Source organism: Chionomys nivalis, chromosome 1, assembly GCF_950005125.1.
Source record: "Chionomys nivalis chromosome 1, mChiNiv1.1, whole genome shotgun sequence".
Taxonomy (NCBI): domain Eukaryota; kingdom Metazoa; phylum Chordata; class Mammalia; order Rodentia; family Cricetidae; genus Chionomys; species Chionomys nivalis.
The window spans coordinates 84912339-84936504 of NC_080086.1; the positions used below are offsets into that span (position 1 = coordinate 84912339).

The window sequence follows — 24166 nt, forward strand, 5'->3', positions numbered from 1 at the left end:
TCAAACAATTTATCTTACTCCAGTAATTTGAAACAATGTTCACTTCACCTCTCAAGACTGACTGGTCATTTGTGCTCATTCCAACTCATCAGAGGGTGAGATAATGGGGCCTTTAAACAGAAGAGCTTTAGAGAACCATACTCCCTCCCGAAATTGAAAAGATGACATAAAGATCCTTTCCACCTCAGTCTTTGCGAAGTGGGTTAGTGGAACAATTCTATTTCATGGAAAGTCAATTTATCTCAGGTTAAAATGACAAATTGCTCTGGTAAAAATTCAAAAGATAAACAATGAATGCCAGAGAAGATTTAAAGCATGGCAGTTTAATAACTTTAAATATAATAGTTTGTAGTATATCATTTCTATGATATGTGGGTATAACTTTTAAAGACAGGCATATTTGGAAACACTATGGAAGCCCAGGTGTTTATTGTAGAATGAAAGAAATGATCACTGTCAGTTTTTCACCATTTGAGTCTCTCAGAATTTCATCCTACCTCCTGGTACTATCCTTCCACAAATACAAATGTGTGAAGAACCATATATGTTGAATTAATTTCAGTTTAATCCTACATATTATACATAATCATACATAATGCCACTCATAGGTTGACTTTGAACACTCCATTTGGAAGGCTCTTGTCTTCTATGGAGCCTCTTTTATGAACACTGATCAGCAAGCACTGTGAGGACAATACCTTCTGGGTGTATCTTTAAAGAGGTAACTGCTGATTTCAGCTCCATCTGGAATCACAGACGAATCATGGAAAAATGTCTTATCCCGGATCTGCATCTGAAAAAGTTCCTCATCTCGGGTGGGCAGCTTTTGGGTCCTCGAGGTGAGCGGCAACAGGAGCCACAGCAGACACCATTGGAGCAGCAGCATCCTGGGCACAAGAGACAAGTGATTCAATTAGTTCTGCAGGCAGACACTGGATCAGTAGGAAACTTCCTGAAGGATCAGCACTCTTGATGTAGACAGAATCAGTGATATAGTATGTGCCTTGAATATGCACCAATCTTGACGCAAGTCTCCTATTTCATTTTTTCTTCAAATCATTTCATACTATTGACAATAGATATACTATTATCTCAGACTTCAAAAAAACATTTTGAAATGAAAGAACTTTTGATTCATTAACTTCCTTGGGTCCTAACAGAGAAAATCAGCACTTCATTATGAAGGAAGACAATATAATCCTTACTAAGGAAGATCTGTTGGTGTCTGAAAGCTTAGAGGACCACCAAAGGTCTGTCCTTGCAAGTTTTAAAAAATGTTTGCCCAAGGTTGGCCAGAGTCATCCCTCATCAGCAAAGTTACTAGTCACTGACATGGTTGAACTTCCAGCCTAAGTCATAGAAACCCACTGGAAGGTGGAAATATTTTACACATTATTTTTAAATTCTTGCTCAAACGTTGACTCTAAATTTTAAAAAATATTTTACTTATAACAATAGAATTTCATAAACTAGGGATTTAAAAAAATGGCTTCGTCGCTTGTAAAACAATTTTTCAAAGCCATAAAGTGAATTATTATATTGATATCTAGTTGTTACAACAAACAGAAGCACATTTGCATACTGTAGTAGGGGCTGCGGGCCTCTTCCCACAGCCCGGCTCATGGCTGCCTGGCTAGCTTATGCCCCAAAATAACGACACACAAACTCTATTCTTTTAAACACTGCTTGGCCCATTTCTGTTCATGTATGTAGCACCCCAAGGTGCGCTTACCGGGAAGATTCTAGCCTACGTCCATCCTGGGTCAGAGCTTCATCGTGTCTGCTCTGGAGAGGAGAGCATGGCGTCTGTCTCTCAGAGGAGCTGCCCTGCATCTGAGCTCACTTCCTCTTCCTCCCAGCATTCTATTCTGTTTACTCCACCTATCTAAATTCTGCCCTATCAGATGGGCCAAGGCAGTTTCTTTATTAGCCAATTACCTTCCTCCATCATTTCCCCTTTTTCTGTTTAAACAAAAAGGAAAGGCTCTAACATAGCAAAATTACATATAGCAAAACAGTTATCAAGTAAGAATTACAGTTACAATATTTACATCTATTTTATCTTTATCATAACTAAAGAAAACTATAACTATTCTTCAACTCTACCAAAGACTCCAGAAGGATATAATATTACCTAAGCAAACAAGAAATAAGCAACTTCTAAACTCTAGAAATGACAGAGACATCTCGCTGCCTTGACAGTCACCCAAAGTTTCTCTGTTGGGGCATCCATCTTCGGCCTAAAGGCCCATAGTTTCCAGCACACATTTCCATGAAGCAGGAAATTTCAAAGTCAGTTCAGTCACTATCTGCTGTGTCCTGCAGAATGTCTCGCAGACTCCTTCATGAATCAGGAACCCCGAAAGATCATCTCACCTTTAGGCAAGTTCAGTAGTCCTCTCTCTGTGGGTTCTCTGTGTCCAGTTTATGCAACAGTCCAGGCAAGAGCAATTTCTTGCCCAAATGGCTATCAAACTCCATAAGGTGCCTCTTCGATGCCCATCTTCTGCTTGAAGTAGATTGGTGCTGCCAGGAGCAGAGTGTCTCATTGTCATGAAAAACCCTAAGTTATTAAAACATTTAAAATACCATATTCTCTAGCCTTTGAAAGATATGATGAATGCCTATCTGAAATATATGCATGCACATCTAGAAAATCTAACATGACTACAAACTTGACTATTATTGATAATTATCCATTAACAACCTATATACATTACATTTTTAAGTGAACTACACAATCACAATACCTTAATATCAGAAATACATATACATATAATAAAATTGACCTTAAATTAATATCAGTAAACCAAGATTCATATCAATGCAAATTATTCACATCTATATCATCCCCTCTTTAAATGTAAAAGAACATTTATGAACAATATATGGGAACATGGGCGCAGTTATTTCTCTCCAAACTGCTTCCTGCTGAATGGGGGCGCTGTTATTCAGATCTTTCATGGAGTAACCTGTGTGCCAGGGTCATCTCAGTCGGCAGTTGAGTGAAGTAATTTTCTGAAGGTGTTCACAGCAACCTTTCAGGAGGGCGTGGTCTATCATACCATATTGGAATAGAAAAAATCGACAGAGTCTCATCCTCTGTGAAAACAAAAGAAGAAACTCCTTTCCAAAGCATCATGTCCTTAGATTCAAATTTTAAAGTCAAGGTATTTTGAAAATATCTATCTTGGATTAGTTCAGCAGCACTTATAAACAAATATCTTTTAGCATCTGTTGCTCCTTCCTCAGCATTCAAACAATTCAAAGAGAGCATAATAGCATACAGTATCAAGATTCTCTGTGTATTTTCCATCTTTGTGCAGCTTTATTTTAACTCTATTTTGTTTATTTTTACTTTTGTTTTATATTCTCTGTATATATTTGTCCTGGAATAACTCTGTAGACCAGACTGTCCTTGAACTCTCAGAGATCCTTCTGTCTCTGCCTTCCAGGCAGTGGGATTAAAGGCGTGTGCTACCACACCTTGAAGTCTCAGAGGTCAATCTCCCTCTGCCTTCCAAGTGTTGGGGATTAAAGGTGTGTACTACCGCACCCAACTACTATCTTTCTTCCTTATTTTACTTTTAAGAACTTTAACTTTCAGCCTGCATATATTTTTAAACACACTGTAAATCATTTAAAGTTTTCTTTTGTCTTTGAATCTCTCTTTACTGTATATCTCTCTCTCTTTTTCTGACCACATGAGTCTTTAATTTACCAAGCAATATCAGTAGGACGAAAGCCGTGCCATTCCTTAGCTTTCCAGCCTCATGGCGGAGATACCAGCTGTAGCCATGTTTATCACAACTCTGTGGCGTTTCAAGGTCTTTGCCAACAAGCAAACTGCAGCATTACATCCACAGACAACAATCAAGTCCTCTCTCTGTAGTCGGCCCTCCTGCCTCAAACAGTCAGAGTTTGCCCTGGCAGGATGGACCAGAATGCCAGAGTTTTAAAACAGCACAACTTTTTTCCTGCTACGTCTGAAAACAAACAAGTATGCAGTCAGCTTTTATCAATACCTTTTAAGTGTTTCGTGGCAGGACCTCTTAATGAGCTGCAGGGTTCTGCAGCTGAAGCTGAGTCAGGAAGCCTCTCTTAGATGAGAGCGCTTGCTTGCCTCTAGCAAGCAGAGCAGACCCGAGAAATTGCTGCTACCAAGAAAAAACGCTTTACTCTATTCTTTCCCAAGCTTTCTCAGGCTTTCTGTGGATGCAGTTATCCACGTGGGCGCCATCTGTAGTAGGGGCTGCGGGCCTCTTCCCACAGCCCGGCTCATGGCTGCCTGGCTAGCTTATGCCCCAAAATAACGACACACAAACTCTATTCTTTTAAACACTGCTTGGCCCATTTCTGTTCATGTATGTAGCACCCCAAGGTGCGCTTACCGGGAAGATTCTAGCCTACGTCCATCCTGGGTCAGAGCTTCATCGTGTCTGCTCTGGAGAGGAGAGCATGGCGTCTGTCTCTCAGAGGAGCTGCCCTGCATCTGAGCTCACTTCCTCTTCCTCCCAGCATTCTATTCTGTTTACTCCACCTATCTAAATTCTGCCCTATCAGATGGGCCAAGGCAGTTTCTTTATTAGCCAATTACCTTCCTCCATCAGCATACAAATTTGCATGACAGAAACTGGGCCTCATATCCCAGTCAAAGAATGAGCCACCAGACCTTTAAGTCATTGGTCTTAACTTCTTAAAGGATCTTTCCAACTGAGTTATATGGTGGCATTGCCACTGACTTCCATCACAGGTCCCTATCAATAACAAAGGCTCATCCTCTACTGCACACACAGATAAGGCTTCTGCCAAGGCCACTGGTTTCCTAAAGACTCAGTTATCTGTACAATGGCCTAGATAGACACAAGGGTTGACATGTTAAGTGAGGTTTTGTTCCTCTGATGAACTGTTCTAATTCTTTCTTATAAAGTCTTGTAAAGAATTACTTCCCAGAAATTCAAGAATTAGAAAAATACAATGGTTTTACACTTAAGTACTTTCCATAGTGAGAAAGTCAAATGCCTATGTTTGCAATAATTTGAGTTGAAGTAGATCATTTTAAAAAGCTATTATTATAAGCTTACTAATTGGCCTTGGCTTTAAAATATAGTTTGACTTTAATTTTGTCTTTTTTGGGAGTGTCACCAGCAAGAGAGATGGTTCAGTGGTTAATAGTACATACTGTTCTTCAAGAGAGTCAAGTTTTGTTCCCATCACCCAGGAAGGGAACTCATAACAGCCTGTAACTCCAGTCCCAAGGAAGTCATGACCTCTTTTTGTTTCCCGGATCACCCACACATATGTGAAATTCACTCATACAGACACACACACACACACACACACACACACACGCACATACATAAAAATAAAAAATGAAAAGTTTTAGATATTTAAAAATGATTTTGAAAGCAATAAACTTTTTAATGATGGTATGAGTAGTTTTTCAATCATCATGGCCAAAAGGTCATTTTAACTTCTACATATTTTTTTTCTGTTTTGTATATATTTTCCCATTCAAAATATCTGTAATGATGGAGTTACTGCAAGCATATCCCATTTAATTGACTGCCTTACTATATTTAGCTAACGTTATGAAAGTTATGTCTACACTGGGTTACAAAATTAGTCAGAATCACTACATAGTATGAAACAGGTGTTATCATACAAAAGGAATCTCAGTTACATAGTTTGAGAAGGGATCCAATTGCAGGTAGAGTTAACTGCAACACCTAAGTGTTGCAATATCTCTCAAGACAGCTGTGGGTTTTTATCTTCTATCTTTACTTGTTGCACTGAATTTGGAAGAAAACTTGGCAGAGAACTGAGAAAGCTAGCATTTCAGTTTTCACCTTTAACTAGATGTATGATTTTAGGCAATTCAGACGAACACTCTGAAACTTGATTTTCTAGAGGACTTGGCTAGATGATCCCTGAACTCCATGGACAGTCAGGGATCCTGCTAGTGAACATTAAACCTGCCATCTGTATCAGCTTGTACGCAGAAAAATTACCAGTCTCTCTTGGGTGTTTGTCAACAAGAACTAAAAGAGATGCCAGTTTTTGTGTGCTTTCTTCACATAAGTACAAGCTTATGTGAGATCCTGATAGAAGTCTACAAGAATCATCTGAGGGAACCAAAGTCAAAACTCAAGTAACTTGTTCCTACCAAACAGGGACACCGTGGGCTGGACAGGTACCTTGTCTCCTTTCTCTTTCTTACTACTGCCTGAGGTGGAAGAAAATGAAAACCTGAAAAGTATTTGGCATTTGCTAAGCATTCAATAAAATGTGCTTAGGAAGACTTGCTATGTTAACCAAATAAAATGTACATACTTGTTCATTCCTCTTGGAGTAATACTGTTCCCAATTTTTGCCTCCTGAGAGGAGATTCTAGACAATTGTTTAAATTCTTCAGAATGGTAGGAATCTGCTACTCCAGGGCAGCACACATCAGTAGGCTCCCTGTCTGTCTGTCCATCAATCTGTCAACTGTACAGATCCATTTGGTGACTCAGCTCCACTAAGCCAACCAATGCCTCGGAGATTTTAGGAAAGTTTCAAATTGAAAAAACAAGTATGCCATGACTGTCAGGAATAGCCCAAAGGTGAATTTATATTATAAATTAATAATTTTGTATGTGAAGTAAAGTTCATTTTCTGGTATTTTTAATGTATGAAGTCATGCTGGGGTTCAAAAAATTCTTTATTTTTAGGGCATTTCAAAGTTTATTTTATTATTGTTATTTTTGGATTAGAGCTGCTTGGCCTGTCAACCAAACATCCTTGGAGGATAAAGCCTTGTGATACAAAAGTGAGAATAATCACTGCACACTGTCAAAGATAGGATTCCCTAAACTTAGCTGCCTCTTTTAATCATCTTGTGGGGATTAGGGATCAGGAAGCCACTTGAAGAAACTGACACCATATCTGAGGCTGGTCATCTGAGGAATGCAGTCTCTCTGGTCCAGGAATCTCACACCTTCTTTAGGCATCCACAAAACGATGACAAACTAATTACTAGCTTGAATATTACAGACTTTAACTAAGAGAGAATAGACTTTCCAAAATTGAAAAACAGACTCTTCTAGCTCTTAGCATATATGTACTGAATAATTTCACCACATAGGTGGCTACTATGCCATGAACACTTCTGCATTGCTTCTTCTATCTGTGATTAGTGTCCTTTATCCAGCTTTCATCTAGAATCTTGCATTTTATTTGTCAAAATATCATATTTCTGATGGGAAAGCTTTGTTAACCAATTATCTTTAAGAGGTGGGACCAAATTTGGGTGTGGCTTTCTGGGACCTGAAGAAAAAATGGCACATGCATGGCCCAGGTGCGCTCTCTCTCTCTCTCTCTCTCTCTCTCTCTCTCTCTCTCTGTGGTTCCCTGAAAGCACAGCTGAGCTTGGACTTCCGTTCCTTTTTCATGAGTTTTTCCCTTGTAATAAAAAAAATATGATTGTTTTATCTTTCAGTTAGCCTGGTTATTTCCCGAATCAAGCTAACTTCTACATATTTCCTCAAATATAATCCTATCAGCTATGCTTTTGGTTTCTGACAAGTATCATAATTGTCATGCAAATTATGATAAGCAAGGCAGATTGTTTTTTTTTAGAGAAGCATTTAAAATTTGCATAAAATTCAACACTCAACATTTTAAACATATACTTATTTATTTTCTGTGGGAGAGGACACATGTGCGTTTGTATGTGCTTGAATGGCAAAGGTAAAATGACAGTTTGGGGGAGTAGGTTCTCTCTTTGAACCGTTTCTGTCCTAGAGATTGAACTAGGTTGACAGTCAACATTTTAATATGAAATGATTGAGGAGGCAAAGGGTACCCTGATGAATGTTACTCATTTGTCCAATTTTATCAGATTATAGATAGAATTGATTTTTAACAAAATGTGTTTTGAGAAAGCACTAAAAGTAATCAAACATTACTTTGCAAACACAATATGTAGATTTTTCATTAGTAATTTTTACTCTTTGAGCAAAAATGGATTAATTCAGAGATTGCTTAAATGGAAGTTTTAAAGTTTTATAGTTTCTTTAATGTATGTGTTCTCTTTAAAGCATTCATCCCAAAAATTAGACACTTTGAAGTTTTTTTAAAAAATTAGCCTACAAAGTCATAGATCTCATCATTTTTCAATCCTACAGATCATGATTCTTTGTGAGTATTCAAGATCTCCCTTCTCCCATCTCCCATCCTCCTGGCTCCTTCCTTCCTCCAAATAGTCTTCCTACTTTCATGTCACATGTAAGGAATTAGCCACTTTAAATGAACAACTGGAAATGCATTCCTCTTTAGAGTAAGCCTTGCTAAGTCAACCTCTAAGAACAGAATCTAAAATTATAAAAGTACTCTCGAATGGTGTGACTCTTCTTGTTTCTATGTTACCTCTCCACCTGTGGCATATCTAAATTTAATGTTTAAATTCAGTAACATTCATGAGGCCAGGCATGGTGCATGGTGGCATATACCTATAATCACAGTACTTGGAAATGGAGCAAATGGAAGTAGGAAGGTCAAGGAGTTCAAGGTCATTCTCAGCTACTTACCGGGTTTATGGCTAGCCTAAACTACAATGAAACCTTTTGTCTCATACAAACAAAAATAGCATCCCATCCTTCTCAAAACAGACAAAACAAGTCCCAAAGCAACAATAATTAAAAACTCATCAGATAGAATTTCACTTTCAGAATGATTTCTAACACGACCACCTGGTAGATAATGTGGGGAGTACGTCTGTATAGCAAGGAATCTTGTTACCTTTCTACCACAGAGTGTAGCTCAATTAGATGGAAAACATTGCCAGGATGGCTCCACATGCATATCATACACATAATACATATGTAAATAAATATGCAAATGCACACGCATATGCATATATGTTGCATTAGGAAAGTCAATCAGCATGACTGTACAGACTATTCACAAAGCAGAAAAATGGCTTGCTGCTATCGTAAATACCTAAGGTCATTGTCATGGTTTGGACTGGAATTTTCTGGTTCCTGGAACATAGATCTACTAACCAATCTCTGACACTGTTCCTTTGTTAAAAGCCTTTCTCTTAAACAGCACCCACCTTTAGATGTGTTGAGACTAAAGAGGGAGGAGTATTGGTATCTGGATGTACCAAAGCCTTTGTAATTACAGGCTACTGACACATGAAATAGTTTTATTCTTTAGAAGAACAATATAGTCCAGATTAAAAGTTAAAAAAAAATGTTTCATTTTCTGTTTTACTCTCTTCTCATCCTTCCATCTCCTTCTTTCTGTTTCCACCTCCATCATCTCCATCTCTGTCTCTGTCTCTACCTCTGTCACTACCATCTTTATCTCTGTCTCCATCTCTATCTGTCTCTACCATCTCTATCTCTTTCTCCAGCTCCATCTCTATCTCTGTCTCCACCTCTGTCACTACCATCTTTATCTCTGTCTCCATCTCCATCATCTCCATCTCTATCTCTGTCTCCACCCCTGTCACTACCATTTCTAGCTCTGTCTGCATCTCCATCCTCTCTCTCTCTCTCTCTCTCTCTCTCTCTCCACATCATCTCCATGTCTATCTGTCTCCATATCTATTTCCTTCTTGGGAACTGAGGAGTGGAGATAAGTTTCTGAAAGATCATCTCAAGACTACCCACATATTCTATCCTGATAAAGCTGAGGAGAGTCTGGATATATTATATAATAATAGCTATATATTTAGTTATATGCTATATGTACATGCTCTTCAGATCAAAGAAACAGATAGAAATTTAGGAATGCAGTTAGTTGATGCAGAAGTGAAAATCAATGAGGAGAGTCCTAGAGGAGGAATCTGCTCAATACAAAGTGTGGCATCTGCTGCTGCTGTGTGGTGAGAAGGCAAGCATGAGAGTGAAGCAGGTCTGATGACATCTTGCTTCTCAATGCTTTTGAACTTCAGTGTAGACTCCTCTCTATGTCACTTTCTTTCACTTCTTCTGAACCCTGGGGAGCACAGATTGTAAGGAATGAACTGAAGATCAGTTTTAATGAATAAACCAATGAAGAAATAGATACTTTATTTTCAATTATGTGTATTTGTATGTCTTTATATAGGTATGTGTACCCTAGTGTGGGCACCCACAGAAGCCCGTGGCTTCAGATCCCCAGTACTGCAGCTAAATGCAGATGTGAGCCACTTGATAAGTTCCAAGAACCAAACCCAGGCCCTCTACACAATCCTAACTGCTGGGACATTTCTGTAGTCCCAACCAATGAAAAACTCAGAAACATTTTCATTGCTCTAAAAAAACTAAGGAGTAGGCAAATAATGGGAAGTTGAAAATGTATAAATTAAGACATTCAAAATTAATATGAAATTCTTATATATTAAAAAGATATTAATTAATTAATTAATTTGTATATATGGGGTTGTATTGTGTTGGGCGTACATATTGGGGTACATGTGTGCTGTGGCATGAGTGTTCAGTGGCCAGAGGACAGCTTTTGGGTATCAGTTTTCTCTTTCCAATATGTGGATCTCACTCAAACTGTCCAGCTTGGCAGCAAGAGCCATTGCCAACTTAGCCATCTTTTTGGTCTTGAAATTCTTATTCTATGGAGGCTTTGTTATAGTTAAAATAGTCAAACTGACCTAGCTTCCTCCTTTCCCACAAACTTGGAGAAATACTCACAAAATGTAAAATGGCCAGATAATAAGCAAATTAAAACCTCCAAGTCCACTTGGGAAATTTACCAATATATCATCCAGATGCCTAGACTCAGCTATACCTCACATGCACGCACAAACCCTCAACTGACCCCAGCTCCAGTGAAGCCTACAGTAGGATACCTAGAGCATCCCTGCACAGTCAGTCCATGCAATGCACCTTTTACTCATCTACCCGCCAGTCCTGAACAAACCATTGACTTGCTTGGCAAACACTATTTAGTATTTAAACTGTATAAACAGTAATAGCAAGGCAATAAACCTGGGTGAGTTTTTGCTATAAAATACGCCTTCAAGGGATTTAAATTACAAATTCTAACTGAAAATCTCGAGCAGAAACCACTTCAAACCACTAGAAATGTTGCCTTCGGTCTTTATAGACTGCTGTCTTAGTTTGCTTCCTAATGTTGCAGTTAGCACCATGACCAGACGCAACTTGCAGAAGATAGGATTTATTTGGCTGATAATTCTAAGTTACGCTCCATCATGAAGGGAACTCAGGAAAGGAACTCAAGGAAGGTCCTAGGAAGCAGGAATGGAAATGGAGGCCAAGGAGGAATGCTCTGTATTGGCTTGCCTCTCTTTGCTTGCTCAGCCTGCTTTCTTCTATAACCTAGGACATCCTATCTTGGGGTGGCACTCTCCACAGTGGGCTTGGCCCTACCGTGTCAATCATTAATCAAGAAAATGCTCCACAGACTTGCCTATAGGCTGATCAGACAGAGGCATTTTCTCAATTGAGCTTCTCCCTTCCAAGTAGACTTGAGCTTGTGTCAAATTGACTAACAACCAACCGGCAGTCCTACTGCTTGTGATCTTCTCACTGTGTGTAATTTGTAAGTCTGGTAATAAAAACCATCTGACTTGTGATATATCTGACCCCGAGTTTCTGACGAAAGGGCAGCATGATATCAATTGAAGACACCGACCTTCCTCGGCCATGCAGACTCCTCAGAACTGTCACCATAGCTCTCTTCAGTGGTGTGACTAGAATCAAAACAAACTCAGCCAACCTCCCTTCACAAGTAATCAAGGTCCACAATGTCTTTGTGGAAACATATGAACATATTTATGGAATCAGGTGATGATAGCTATTCCATAGTATAAAACGTAAGCTCAAATTCATAGGTATCAATATGCTACAAGAAGGATATAATTTTAAAATACCCACATCAAGATTCACTTTATATTACTTGAAATAAATTTAAAGCAACCTTCCAAGCCCCCCAAAAGGATGAGTATTCTGAATGACTTGAAGCAGATGCATCTGGAATAAATAAAATTTAATGTTTAATTACAGAGTAGAAACTACATGATTATAATGGAGTGAGGATAATTCCAAGGAATGGTATGCCACAAAGATCTCTGTTATTTTCTTTCCATGCAAATATTTCATCTTTTTAACTACTATTATTACACTTGAAGGAATTTGATTGTATTTGCATCATCTAAACACATGTGATAACTATATTTAAGTGCTTGACTTAGCTGCAAAGGCAAATGTGATGTTGGTCTAAGGAAGTGCCCTAGTGTCTGCACTAACCTGCTGGCAGCCAGCACAGTACCCTAGAATGCTAAAACTTGTTCCTTGGATAAAAGCGTCCCTTCAAGCCATGAAAGCAACAATAAGAGCTAAATTCCTAAAAGTGGTTCAATTTTGTTGTCTTTTCAAACAGGAAGAATGTTGACTGAAGTTAGTTGGTTGTTTGCAAAAGTTCAAAAATATCCCCTGCTTTGATATAAGATTCAAGAAGAAAAATATGCACTGTAGTTTGGTATTTTTGTGTGTAAAAAGAAAGGACAACCACAGGAGGCTCCTGGTGTGTCTTGTGGTGTGTTCTCAGCAGGTGAGACTGGTCCTCCCTTACAAAGACACACCCTCTGTGGCTACAGCCCTGTTCACAGAATCTGCTGTCACTCCACGGAGCCACAATTATGAAAGGCTTTAGAGCTCATTACACCAGTGATTCCAACCTCCTTGAACACTTCCCCCAATGACTGCCAACTTTCATTCAGAGGGGAAATTGAATTAATATCAAAATGCAATGTAAAATTAAAACCTGCCAAAGATTCCAATAAAGTTTCCATTCTGTCATCCATCTGCTCTGATCCCCCTGGTGCACAGTTCACGACAAGGCCAAAGTCAAGGGCATTCTAATTTTAAAAGGCCAAGTGCACAGAATCTGAACTACATGAATGAACACATTTTAAAGTAAGTAACCCTGTCTTCTCACTATTACTAAGGCCAATAAAAGTACAATGATCAACAGAAATGGCTGAAATAAATGCACTATAAATAGTTACAGCCTTTGATCTGTGAAACCAGACTTAGTTTACCAAAGGAAAGAAGGTTTAAAATGCAGTGGATGGGTGACTATAAGATATGACAAAATCAAAACGCAATACACAGGATAATAAAAAGTAATGCTGGAACAGAAGAGTGAATGACTTTTCTCTATCAAAATGTCCTCTGGATCTGAACTGAGACAGCTGGGAGATACCTCCCCGTCACCATCTCAAAGCAGCTAATGATTCCTAGAACGAAGAGCGCCTGTGGGAGGGAAAAAAAATGCTTGGTTGCTTTTGTTGGACAACTAAGCTATTTTCTTTTCTGTTGATTTGCAATAAAATGAAAGTGAATTCCTGTGCAATGTTCCCAAAGCAATCCATTCCCTACACATCTCATTCTCTGTGGAGATGGGGCAGAGGAGGTAAGCCCCAGCATGTCAGCAGAGGGGGGCAGACAACAACTGTCTCAGTTGCCAAAGACTGTTCCATACACACCCTCAAATTTGACCTTATAGTTATTTTAGCTGAAATGTCAGCTTATCAAAAAGTAAATATGGTTAAAACACTAGTAAAAAATGCCAAGCTGCTAATAATTGACTTGCCAATTGCTAACTTAGTACTCCAAACTGAGCTGGATGATGGAGGGACTCAACAATAACAAAATATTCTACAAGAGCTACTTACTAGGATAAATTACATTAATATTTTCACTCATTATTTTAAAATTCAAAGTCTCTGTAATGAGCATGTATCAGGTATTCATTTGGGAACATACCATAAAGTGCATACAGTAGGCAGAATGATAGCTAGCACACAAATATAAACAAGAAAGCAATCCTGGCTACTAATCGCTGCCATGCAGAAAACTAGAATAAACTGTGTGAAAAGGCATATGGTTCCAGCAACTTCAGTCTGAGCATTTCATGGAGAAAATGACATTTACATTGGGATTTAAACAGAAGGGGAAAGCCAGAGAAGAAAAGGTCAGGGGAAAGAGCGTCCTGGTCAGAGAAACGTCTAGTGCAAATGTCCTGAGGTGGCTCTAGTTTAGAGTATTGACAAAAGAAAAGGCCATTGGGTGATCAGAGAAAAGGCAGCGATCAGGAGACAAAGTACAGGTTTTTACACCCATATTCAAGACTTTGGTGTCTATTCTGAATGTGATGGAAAACTCTCTAAGTAGGGCAGGATCTCTGGCTAATCCATGCTATCTACCTATTTGTCTGCCCGCCCATCTGTCTGTCCATCCCTCCATCCCTCCCTCCCTCCATCTTTTTATCCATCCAATCTATTTATCATCTGTCTGTCTGTCTGTAAATCCATCTGTTCATCTAAGCAGTAACTATGCACTGTGGTAGGGAATCAATTTTAGGGAAAGCATGATCACAGAAGCATATATATATATATATATATATATATATATATATATATATATATTCCCTTAAAGCCACAGAGGAGGCTGTGGCAGCTTCTGGGGGCAGAGTGGAGATTATTTGGAAATAGAATGGAGAATAGCAAGGAGGTTTGGGATACAGAATAGATCACAGAGAATACAGAGGAGATGAAGACAGAATCAGGGTGAAGCATCAAATATAATATGGTTGGAAGAAATGTAAGAAAGCACGGAAGGTAAATTAGGCAGACTGACATAATCTATGCATAGGTACCTATCTTAGATGCAGCTTTTGAAACAAACTCTTCTCTTGGTATTTTACATCTATTGCTTTCTTTTTATTTTGTCATGTTACAGTGTGCATGTGGTGGGGTCAGAGGAAAATTTGCCGGAGTCAGTTCTGCCTTCCATTGTCCTTTCAGGGATCAACTTAGGTCGTCAGTTTTGACCCACTGAGACATATCACTAGCCCAAGTAATTCTTAAGTCAAATAAAGTATCTGGGCATAGAACAAAATAGGACACCATTCTCTTAATGTGATGAGAATTCTATGCAATGGAGGAAAAGCTAAGGTGTGAAGTGTTGAGATGTGGGACCTAAAAAATGAAAGTCTTGATTTCAATTGTCAGAATGCAAAAGAGGATCTTCCTTCCAGAAATAGGGAAAGCTCATGAAATACACTGGGAAAGCAATTGGTGTACACACACACACACGAAATTGCTCCTAGTGAAACAAATTTTAAGTAGGACACAAAATGTTTCAGGTGCATGAATTTATCTAAAGTACCCAGAGAACTAATAAGCCTGGAGCTGTGTTTTAGTTCAGTTATTACTAGTGATCAGGAGACAAAAAAGAAAAACAAACACAGACGTTAAAAAGAAATGTCCTTTAAAAACATGACAGACCAGATCTCTTCCTAACAGATAGCTGGAAAAAAATGTAAAAGCCCTCCTATAATAACATCCACCAAATGCCACATATCTTGGACTTGTCAGCATTTTTAGGTAAGAAATCCCAATATGAGGAATCATAAAATACAGGCTGTGTGATGAAACAGGTATTCAAGCTCCAGGCTTGTTAGTTCTTTGGGTACTTTAGATAAATTCGTGCACCTGAAACATTTTGTGCCCTACTTGAAATTTGTTTCACTAGGAGCAACTTCATGTATATGGGGATGGGTGGGTGGGTCTAGGCCTAGATTTTCACCAAGGAAGCAGATGGCTGCTTAGTAAAGACTGGAAGGGATCAAATACCATCAGGGTCAGAGACAGTCAAGGGGCAACTGGCTGAGTCAGGGAATGGTAACACACTGAGGGGATGGACAGTCCAAGAGGGGAAAAGAGAGGTCCCTTTGTACGCTTTGTAGTAGAGCCAATGCTTACTAAGCTCTACTGGATAGCGTAGCCTCATGGGTTAGTCACTGGACCCTGTGCACTGAGATGCACTGGTCCTGTAGGACCTTGTGGGTTAGTCACTGGACCCTGTGCACTGAGATGCACAGGTTCTATTGGACCTTGTGGGTTATTCACTGGACCCTCTGCACTGAGATGCACGGGTTCTATTTGTGAGCAAGAATGATAGAAGTCAGAATAACAGAGAAAACTAGAGTCAGAAAGAGGACTCTACAAAGACTCATAGACTCCACTCTTCTCACCCATAAGCAACAACCTTAAATTTTCATCACTTTCTCTCAACTGCAGGTAAAGTGTGTCATTTTTCCAAAAGACCATAAACATTCTAATCCTCATACTAACCCACAAAACAAGGTATTTAATGATTCAAGTTCAAAGACACTCCTGTTTGTATGACAAACCTGGTTTTGAGCATTGTTTTGGTGATTCTCCAGCTGTGTCTGCTAAACACATGGGCTGCGTCTTCCAGAATGCCTTGATCAAAGAAAGCTTTTATAATGCAGCCCCTAGTGATGTAATTAAAACCAAGGCCCACCAACAAGAAGAAGCTGCATTAGAATGGCAAGCATGGTGGAACCACAGAGCGCAATGGGCAATTGGCCAAGCACTGCTTGGGTACAGAGGCTGTGCTAACATCTGGTTGAGAGACCCTGATTCAGCAATGAACAAGATTTGCGAAGTGCTTGCACCTGTCAGGCTCACACTGTGGTCAGAGAGACGAAGAACAAAAAGAATGACCTTGGCTTAATATGCCCATTCCAGAGAGGAATAGGCCCTATACAGAAAATGGGCTGAAGAAGACAGGGAAGGAGGGTCTTCCAGGCTCTGAGGTCAGAGACTGCAGCTGTGAGGAAGAACAACTCAGCAGGGGGCTTACTAAAGGCTAGAATACAGAGGAAGCTCTACAGAGCTAGGGACATTGGAATTGGAAGGGACTTTGAAGGGAGCAGACACTGAGAAAGACAGAGGGGCAGAACAGCAGGTGTTCTCTCAGAACTCACACCATCTGTGTGTTAACTGCAACTACCAGCCAAGAGGGATTTGCTGTTGGTGTTGTGTGACAAAACTTATCCCGGGGAAACAACACACACATACATCTACTTACCGCAGAGAGGGAACCATGACAGGAACCACCAATGTCCCACTTGGTGAAACAATGAGTTTTATTGGCGTTACTTAGAGGAGTATGGGTGAGTATAAAATGCCATCATCAAAATCCACCCCAGCAATGATGATAGCCAGCAGAACTGGGAACCTAGAGCACAGGGCACAGCCTGCAGAGAACTCAACAAGTTAGAATTTCCTTTCCAAGTGCCTCAGTTGATCTCAACCTATAAAGGCAGCACAGCTAGTTTCTTCTTCTTCCTGGCAGCTGCTCCGCCCTCAGTCTTTAAGAATCTTTGCAGCTCAGCTTTCTTCTGCTGAGAGGGGCTCTTAGCTTTTATTGCTTTCCCTGGCTGGGTTCCTAGTGAATTTGGTCAGTTTCAGGGACTTCCTGAGGTTATTTTGAGTTATTTACCTTCCCGCTTAAGGAGATTTCCTGTATGATAGAATGTTTCAATCTTGGAGGAAATGGTTTCATAATTGTTGCGGGAGGTCACAGGGCTAGGAAAACAGGTCCTGCCTCATGTCAGGTGAAGAGTAAGATGCTAACGCCAGAGTAAAGCGATGAGGCAGAGGAACCTCTCAGCTCATCTGAGGGCCAAAAGGAAACAGAGTGGAGACTAGGATGAAGGAACATCGAGAGGCTCCAGGAAGGTCATTTGCTTTAAGGAGTTGTTTAAAATGTCAGACCTGCTGCAACAGTACAAGGATGCCTTCAACCTTCTGGAGTCAGGCACCAAAACAGTGCTCTATAGACTCCAGGGAGGCTCTGAGGACCGTGGCAAGGTACTATTTCCTTACATGGTTTATTATCTGAACCCCCTTCTGTATAATGTCAGTAACCCAGTACAATGTCCCAGCCTGGGGGAGGTGCTTCAGAAACGGAAGAGTCACAGTCTTTTGCTGAAACCAGATTGCTTCTTATGTTCTTCCCTAACTCATTAGAATTGTATTTTATATATGTATTTTTGCCCCTATAGAAATGCTCTTTGTGAGACTTACAGGACACAAGTTTATGAGCAGAAATTTGTTTTTATCTCTATTTACAACCTTAGGTAGTTATTTTTAGCTTGCTTGCACAAAATAAATATTTGCTGAATTATGTTATCTGCTTTGGAAATGCTAATATCAAAGACCAAAGTAATCTAGACTGTGTCCTATCAAAAAAATCCTGCAAGTCTTTGGCAAGTGAGAGGAACGAAGGGATGGCAGCTTGCTACAGCCTCTCAGTTCATTCTGAGCTGCCCCATGCTAACTCAGATTGCCCAGCAGAGGAAAATGGCATAGCAGTAGCCTCTCTTAGCTCCACAGTCAGATTTGAATTTCCTTCTGGCAGATCATCCCTGTGCCACTATGACTGCAGGTAGAGAATGACCCTGCTCTGAGCCTCAGAGTTCATATTTGATCATGAAGGCATAGATCCTGACAAGGCAGCTGGAGGTCTGAGATGCTGTGTGAAGGGCAGAGGGTGCTTCACCACAACAGCAGATCAATCCTTGAAGCTATCAGTGAAGAACATGGATAACATCCATGTTCTGTTAGCCATCAAATCCTGCTGGCCCACCTACTAGCATGCCGCCTCTCCTATTAAAATGCCAAACATTATTTACATATTGCATCTCTGTGTCCTGCTTTTATACTTTGTATAATATCCACATTGTTACCTTTATTTAAAAAATATGTTTCAATATAATTTTGGAAAAAATGGGGGTGTCAGATGGCTTTCCATTAACCAGAAGCTAAAAAATTCCTGCTGCATGAGAGTCTAGTCCTCCAACTCTGATTCACGCTGAAAAAACTCATTTCTTCAACTTTCTCCCAGTCTGCTTTGGCGCTCTGAGCACAGGCCCCAGCAGAGACCATTCCTGTGCTGAAATGCCTTAACCATTTCTCTAGACACAAGCTTCTGTTCCTTTTGTAAGATTCAAGCACTGACAAAATCAGAAAAATCTAGTCATACATTTTCACAGCCAGCCAGCTTAAATCCTGTTTGTACACATGAGTTCCCTAAGTGTTCAACAGTTAATAATGCTAATCATAGAGCCCAGCATCAAAATATTGAAATTGACTCATTACTAAAGGGTAGAATTATTTTTCCAGGTAATAACAGGATCTGAAGGAATATGTGCTTTTGACAATTTTGTAATTGCCAAATGTATAACAGGTTACTGTGTGGAACTGAAGTAGCTGGAAGTATATCCAGAATATTTTGAGTATGTCTCAAGGTTAAGACTGCTGTGGGCAAGGGAGCATGAGGCAGATGACCCGATGTATGCTGGGAATATATGACTTTTCTCCAGAAGAACACAGAAATAATTCTGTCAGAATAGAGCACATTCTATCTACTTGAAATGCATTAGAATATACTCTGATCTTACGATAGGAGTGTTAAAATTTCAAACTAACACAAAAATAACTCAACTTTGCCAGTACAGTGCAATCTGGTTCATCAGGCCTAGGGTCTGTCCTGAGACTGGCCCAGTAGCATAAGGATGCTGGTAGCTGCTAGGCTGCACTCAAATATTCGGGTTGTAGATGGCTTTGGCTCCCAAAAATCTTTGATTTTTATGCATACATTTTTTTATTTTGAAACTCTTATAAAATTAATATCTATCATCTTATTCTTAAATAAGTAAACTAAGGATCATGAAAGTCATAGATGAATGAATAAATGGATGAGGGACCATAAATAGTTAAAAATGGTGAAACTAAATTATCCTTTCTCCTAGAAAAAAAGAAGAGGAGGTGATACAAAAATGTCTTGTTGCTGTAAAAAAAAATTTAAAAGTTGTAGTTGTTAAGTATATTTTACTTCTAAAAAGTCCAGCTCCTTTCCCCGAACAAAGACACATCTTGGAAAGATGAGATAATATCCTCCAAGGACTCAAGTTCTGACCTCCTAGTCATTCTGAGAACCTGGTGGGAAGGCAGCTTTCTTTCACTTTCTCTGTTTAGCTCTCTCGTCTAGCTCATGTCTCCATGTCTCAGGTGAACGACTTGTCCACATCTTACTGTCCCATCAATTCAAACCTAGATTTTCTTACCTGTACCTAACTTAAGTACAGGTCCGTTCTGTGTTCTTTCCCATCTTTCTCCACCATGAAATTTCTACAGTCATTTACTTCTTCAAGTTGTAGAGCTTAAAGACCGAATAAATATTTAGTGAAAACATAAAAAAAAAAAAAAGACTAATGAGGAGGTAGAAGATTCTAGGTGTCCGACAGGTGTCTAACCCTCTGCCAGTTGTTGAACTTTTTTTTTTTTTTTTTAGAATATCCTGGAGTTTTTGTTTTTGTTTTCTATATGTCTACAACAGTCTCAGTGTTCTGCTGAAATGTACAATTTCATCCATGATTTTAGAAATAATTTTTTCAATCATAGAACTCAACTACCTTAGTCCTTACTCCTTACCACTAAAGAACATCACAGTTTACAGAATAAAAGGACTAATGAACTATTAAATGCAATTAACTTGGATGAGTTTGGATTTTTGTTTGCTAGTGATACAGTCACTACAAAAAATTTAAATGTTTCAGTATTATAGGTTACGTGTCTTAAGTAAATTTCCAACTCATTTTTCTAACCCCAACTCTTCTTAATAGTTTCTACTTACTAAAAGAAAATCATTTTATGTCTTTTCTTTCTGAAAAATTCTAAGATATTTGAGTATCTTTGTCAATTATCAATGAATACATACATGTGGATCTACTTGCGTGTGTACACACTTACATAAAAACAACAACAGAGAACTGACTCAAAAAATAGCATATCTTGCAACACTCAAGACCCAGAGACTTCCAAAGCTGGTCAATCAGACCGAAGAGAGGAGAAACGATGAAGGAGACAAGCCTGCAAGAAGTAATTTCACAGTCATGAGTGGATTAACAGCAACCGATGCCTACTTTGCCTTCTACGATGGAGCATCATGTGTGAAGACTGACTGGAGGGGGGTGCTGGGGATTGTGTTAGCACGCATATGCTCGGAAGTGGCTGCCCCATATTACTTCCAGAGATTTTTCATCAGAAAACAGATTTCTTTCTAGAAAGAAACATGCGGACCAATATTTATTTGTTTACCTTGCATACCTCCTGTGCCTTTTGGAACCAGAGGGAATATTTTTTACTTTCCAACTAAAGAATAATTTAAATGTAAAAGCTTTAAAATATTTTCCTCGAAAGTACTTAAATAATTCCTTAAGCCAGCCAGAAACATTTAGGGACAGCACACAGCTATGATCTTGCAGACTAAATCATTTTGTTTTTATTTATTTGTATGTGGGGCTGCACACATGCCTCTAACACATGTGAAGGTCAGAGAACATCTGCTGGAGGTGGAACCCAAGGATTAGAACCCAGGACCTTAGGTTTCATAAGGAAGTGATATTCTTAGTCAATAAAATATAAAGGAAAAAAAGCAAATTTTATATATACAAATTAAGTTGTCATTAATTTCTACTCAAATTTTATAGAATTTTAAAAACCATTTTGTTTTTCAACCAAGGAATTAGTGCTATAGTTAAAAAGTCCTTTTGAGCCGGGCGATGGTGGTGCACGCCTTTAATCCCAGCACTTGGGAGGCAGAGGCAGGCGGATCTCTGTGAGTTTGAGACCAGCCTGGTCTACAGAGCTAGTTCCAGGACAGGCTCCAAAGCCACAGAGAAACCTTGTCTCGAAAAACCAAAAAAATAAATAAAATAAAATAAAATAAAAAGTTCTTTTGAGTTTAGGTGTCTTCATTGAGTTAATGCCTTAGATTTTTCATTAGCAGCAAGATATTATGGAAATCAAGGGATGTGGAAACACTTTGCAAATCGCCAAGGCTTATCTAGAACAACAATAATGTTGATGAATACAACATTTGCATCTATGCTTGAAATTCAAAACACAGGAACAACTTTAATACCAGTTAATAACTAACAACTTTGTAGAAAGCCAAATTTTCAAGGAAACTTTCAAAATGCAGCACAGTATGCATGAAAAAGTAGAAAGTGATTTTAATTTCCGGAACACTGGAGTTTTGAAGTTATGCTGACATGATAGCAATTTATTTATAAATGCTTATGCAGATAAGCATAACTATTCTTCACAATAATGACAGGTTTATTTGGAAGCATTTTCATCTTATTTCAATGCTCTCATTTTGTAGTTTTCTGTCTACATGTTAGAGTGCAAATCTGGAACGTTGCATTACATATGTGCTGTAGTATATATGGTGTTTTTTTACAATAGTACCCTACAGTGAACTGGATATCGTCATTACCTTTAGTGGAAATCACTGTGCCTTTCAAACGTGCCCTGGTCTGTTTCAAGGGTGGATTGTGGACAGGGCGGATTACAAATCACTATTTTGCCTCTTGCTTTCACTTAGAAAGGTCAGAAACTTTGGCTACCTGTTCATGCATTTGTACGTGTACACAAGGTTTCTGACATGCCGAGTGTGTTCATGCATCTGTACGTGTACACAAGGTTTCTTTCCTTAGAGATAAAAACAAATTTAAATCAATCTTTGTCATTTAATTTTCATATCAGGAGGAGGTACTTGTGCTTTTGTGGTGACAACTGCTTTGTCAAGCTGACATTATCCCGGGCTGTGAGTTGGTGGATTTTACAGGCTCTGGAAGCCTATACGTCCGTGGTTGGAAAGAGCATTTATGTCTTTCACTGTACTTAAAACTCAAGTTCTGAAATGCGAATATCCACGGGACCTAACCTTGCAGGTTATTTGTCCCATCTAATTCACATCAGAACATTTCGTCTCAAATTTGCACCAGAGCAATAGGCAAAGACAAATTTGTAAGGCAAGTATAAAGTGGAAATGCACTCAAAACTCAGGACGCAGGGAACTCTGTAGGAAAGAAGGAAGAAGGATTGTAACAGCTAGTTAGGATGGAAGAGACCAAGGAAACAGTGTTTTCTAGACACAACAGGAATGATACACAGGAGCACAAGTACCTCCTCCTGATATGAAAATTAAATGCCCAGATACTGTGGCAGCATGCACAGGGCCTGCACAGGTCCAAGACACATGGCATCCCAGAAATGGCGGGAAAATGGACACAGTTCTTATCCCTAACCAGAGCTACCTGCAGTTTGACAACTGTTCACAGACAAAACAAACAAAAGCCAAAACAATTTTCTATAACGGAGTATCACTGGATATACAAACCATCCTTAAGGGCCAGCCCCATGCCCAGCAGCAAATGGACAACAGAAACTAAAATCAATGATATGTTTTGTCTCATAACGCTTTTGGGGGCAAATCTTTTTACTTACGGCTAATATATATTTTCACTTATATACTGTGGTTTCCAGTTTTGTGTTTTTATGGAGCGTGTGTATGTGTGTGTGCATCTCATGCTTTTTCTAAGCTTTTTTTCCTGTTTGTTTACTTGTTTTGTTTAATTCTACTGATTTGTTTTATATTTGCCTCTTTGTTTCCTAAAGGGAGAGAGTTAGGTGGGTGGGGAAGTGGGAGGATCTGGGACAAGATGAGGGAAGAGAAACTGTGATCAGAATATACTTTTTTAATTTCCTGAGGGCATCAAGGACGCCTGAGGCCATTGTATTTCTATGTGTGACCTAAAAAGCCGGCCCTAGTTATAACTTTTGTTAAAATACCACAGACAAAATAATTAGAAGAGGAAACTAGAGGAAAGTTTAGTATTGGTTCTCCTCCACACCCGCCACCCCCACTGGAAAAAAAAGCTTTAGGACATGCATGTGTCTGGATGGAACACATACATATTCTGTATTAATATGTCTCCTTTCTGTTTGGCTTTATCTATCTCTTTAAGATCCTATCTGACATGATTTTACTGTTACTGCTGGTTCATTTTTGTATTTATAGAGGACCCTGAACAATAAGATTATTTTAAAATTAATATAAAAGTTATTTTCTCATCAGTCCCTCCTTCTCACAAGCTGGGCAGGAGATTTTCCTCATGTCTAGCTCATTTGCTAGCATAGAATCTTGCCACCAACACGGCTAGTGTTGGGTTTTAGCTTCCATTTAAGAGGCAGCTGCATTTCTCCATTAAAAATTTAAGTTTTCAAAGCAGATTTTCACAAATCACCTTGGACTTTGAACAACCACCAGTAATACTTATGGAAGGAAGCAACAGGATAAAAATGAAACCAGGTGCCCAGCTGTGGAGGCAACTCCTGTCCCTCATCTTTGTCCCTGCTGTGGCAATAAATTAGCCATTTATTCAATGACTTGACCCACCAATGTCAGAATCTATCCAAATTTAAAGCTTT

General features: G+C 39.2%; 1 protein-coding gene across 1 annotated transcript in view; it reads right to left on the reverse strand.

The window, feature by feature from the left end:
* Nucleotides 1–24166, reverse strand: part of Ndnf (neuron derived neurotrophic factor) — a 38569-nt gene that overhangs the window by 8554 nt on the left and 5849 nt on the right. Inside the window, exon 2 of the mRNA XM_057790181.1 lies at nt 699–887. Within this exon, the coding sequence (XP_057646164.1) occupies nt 699–886 (188 nt within the window). The 5' untranslated portion in view covers nt 887. The remainder of the gene's footprint in view (nt 1–698; nt 888–24166) is intronic.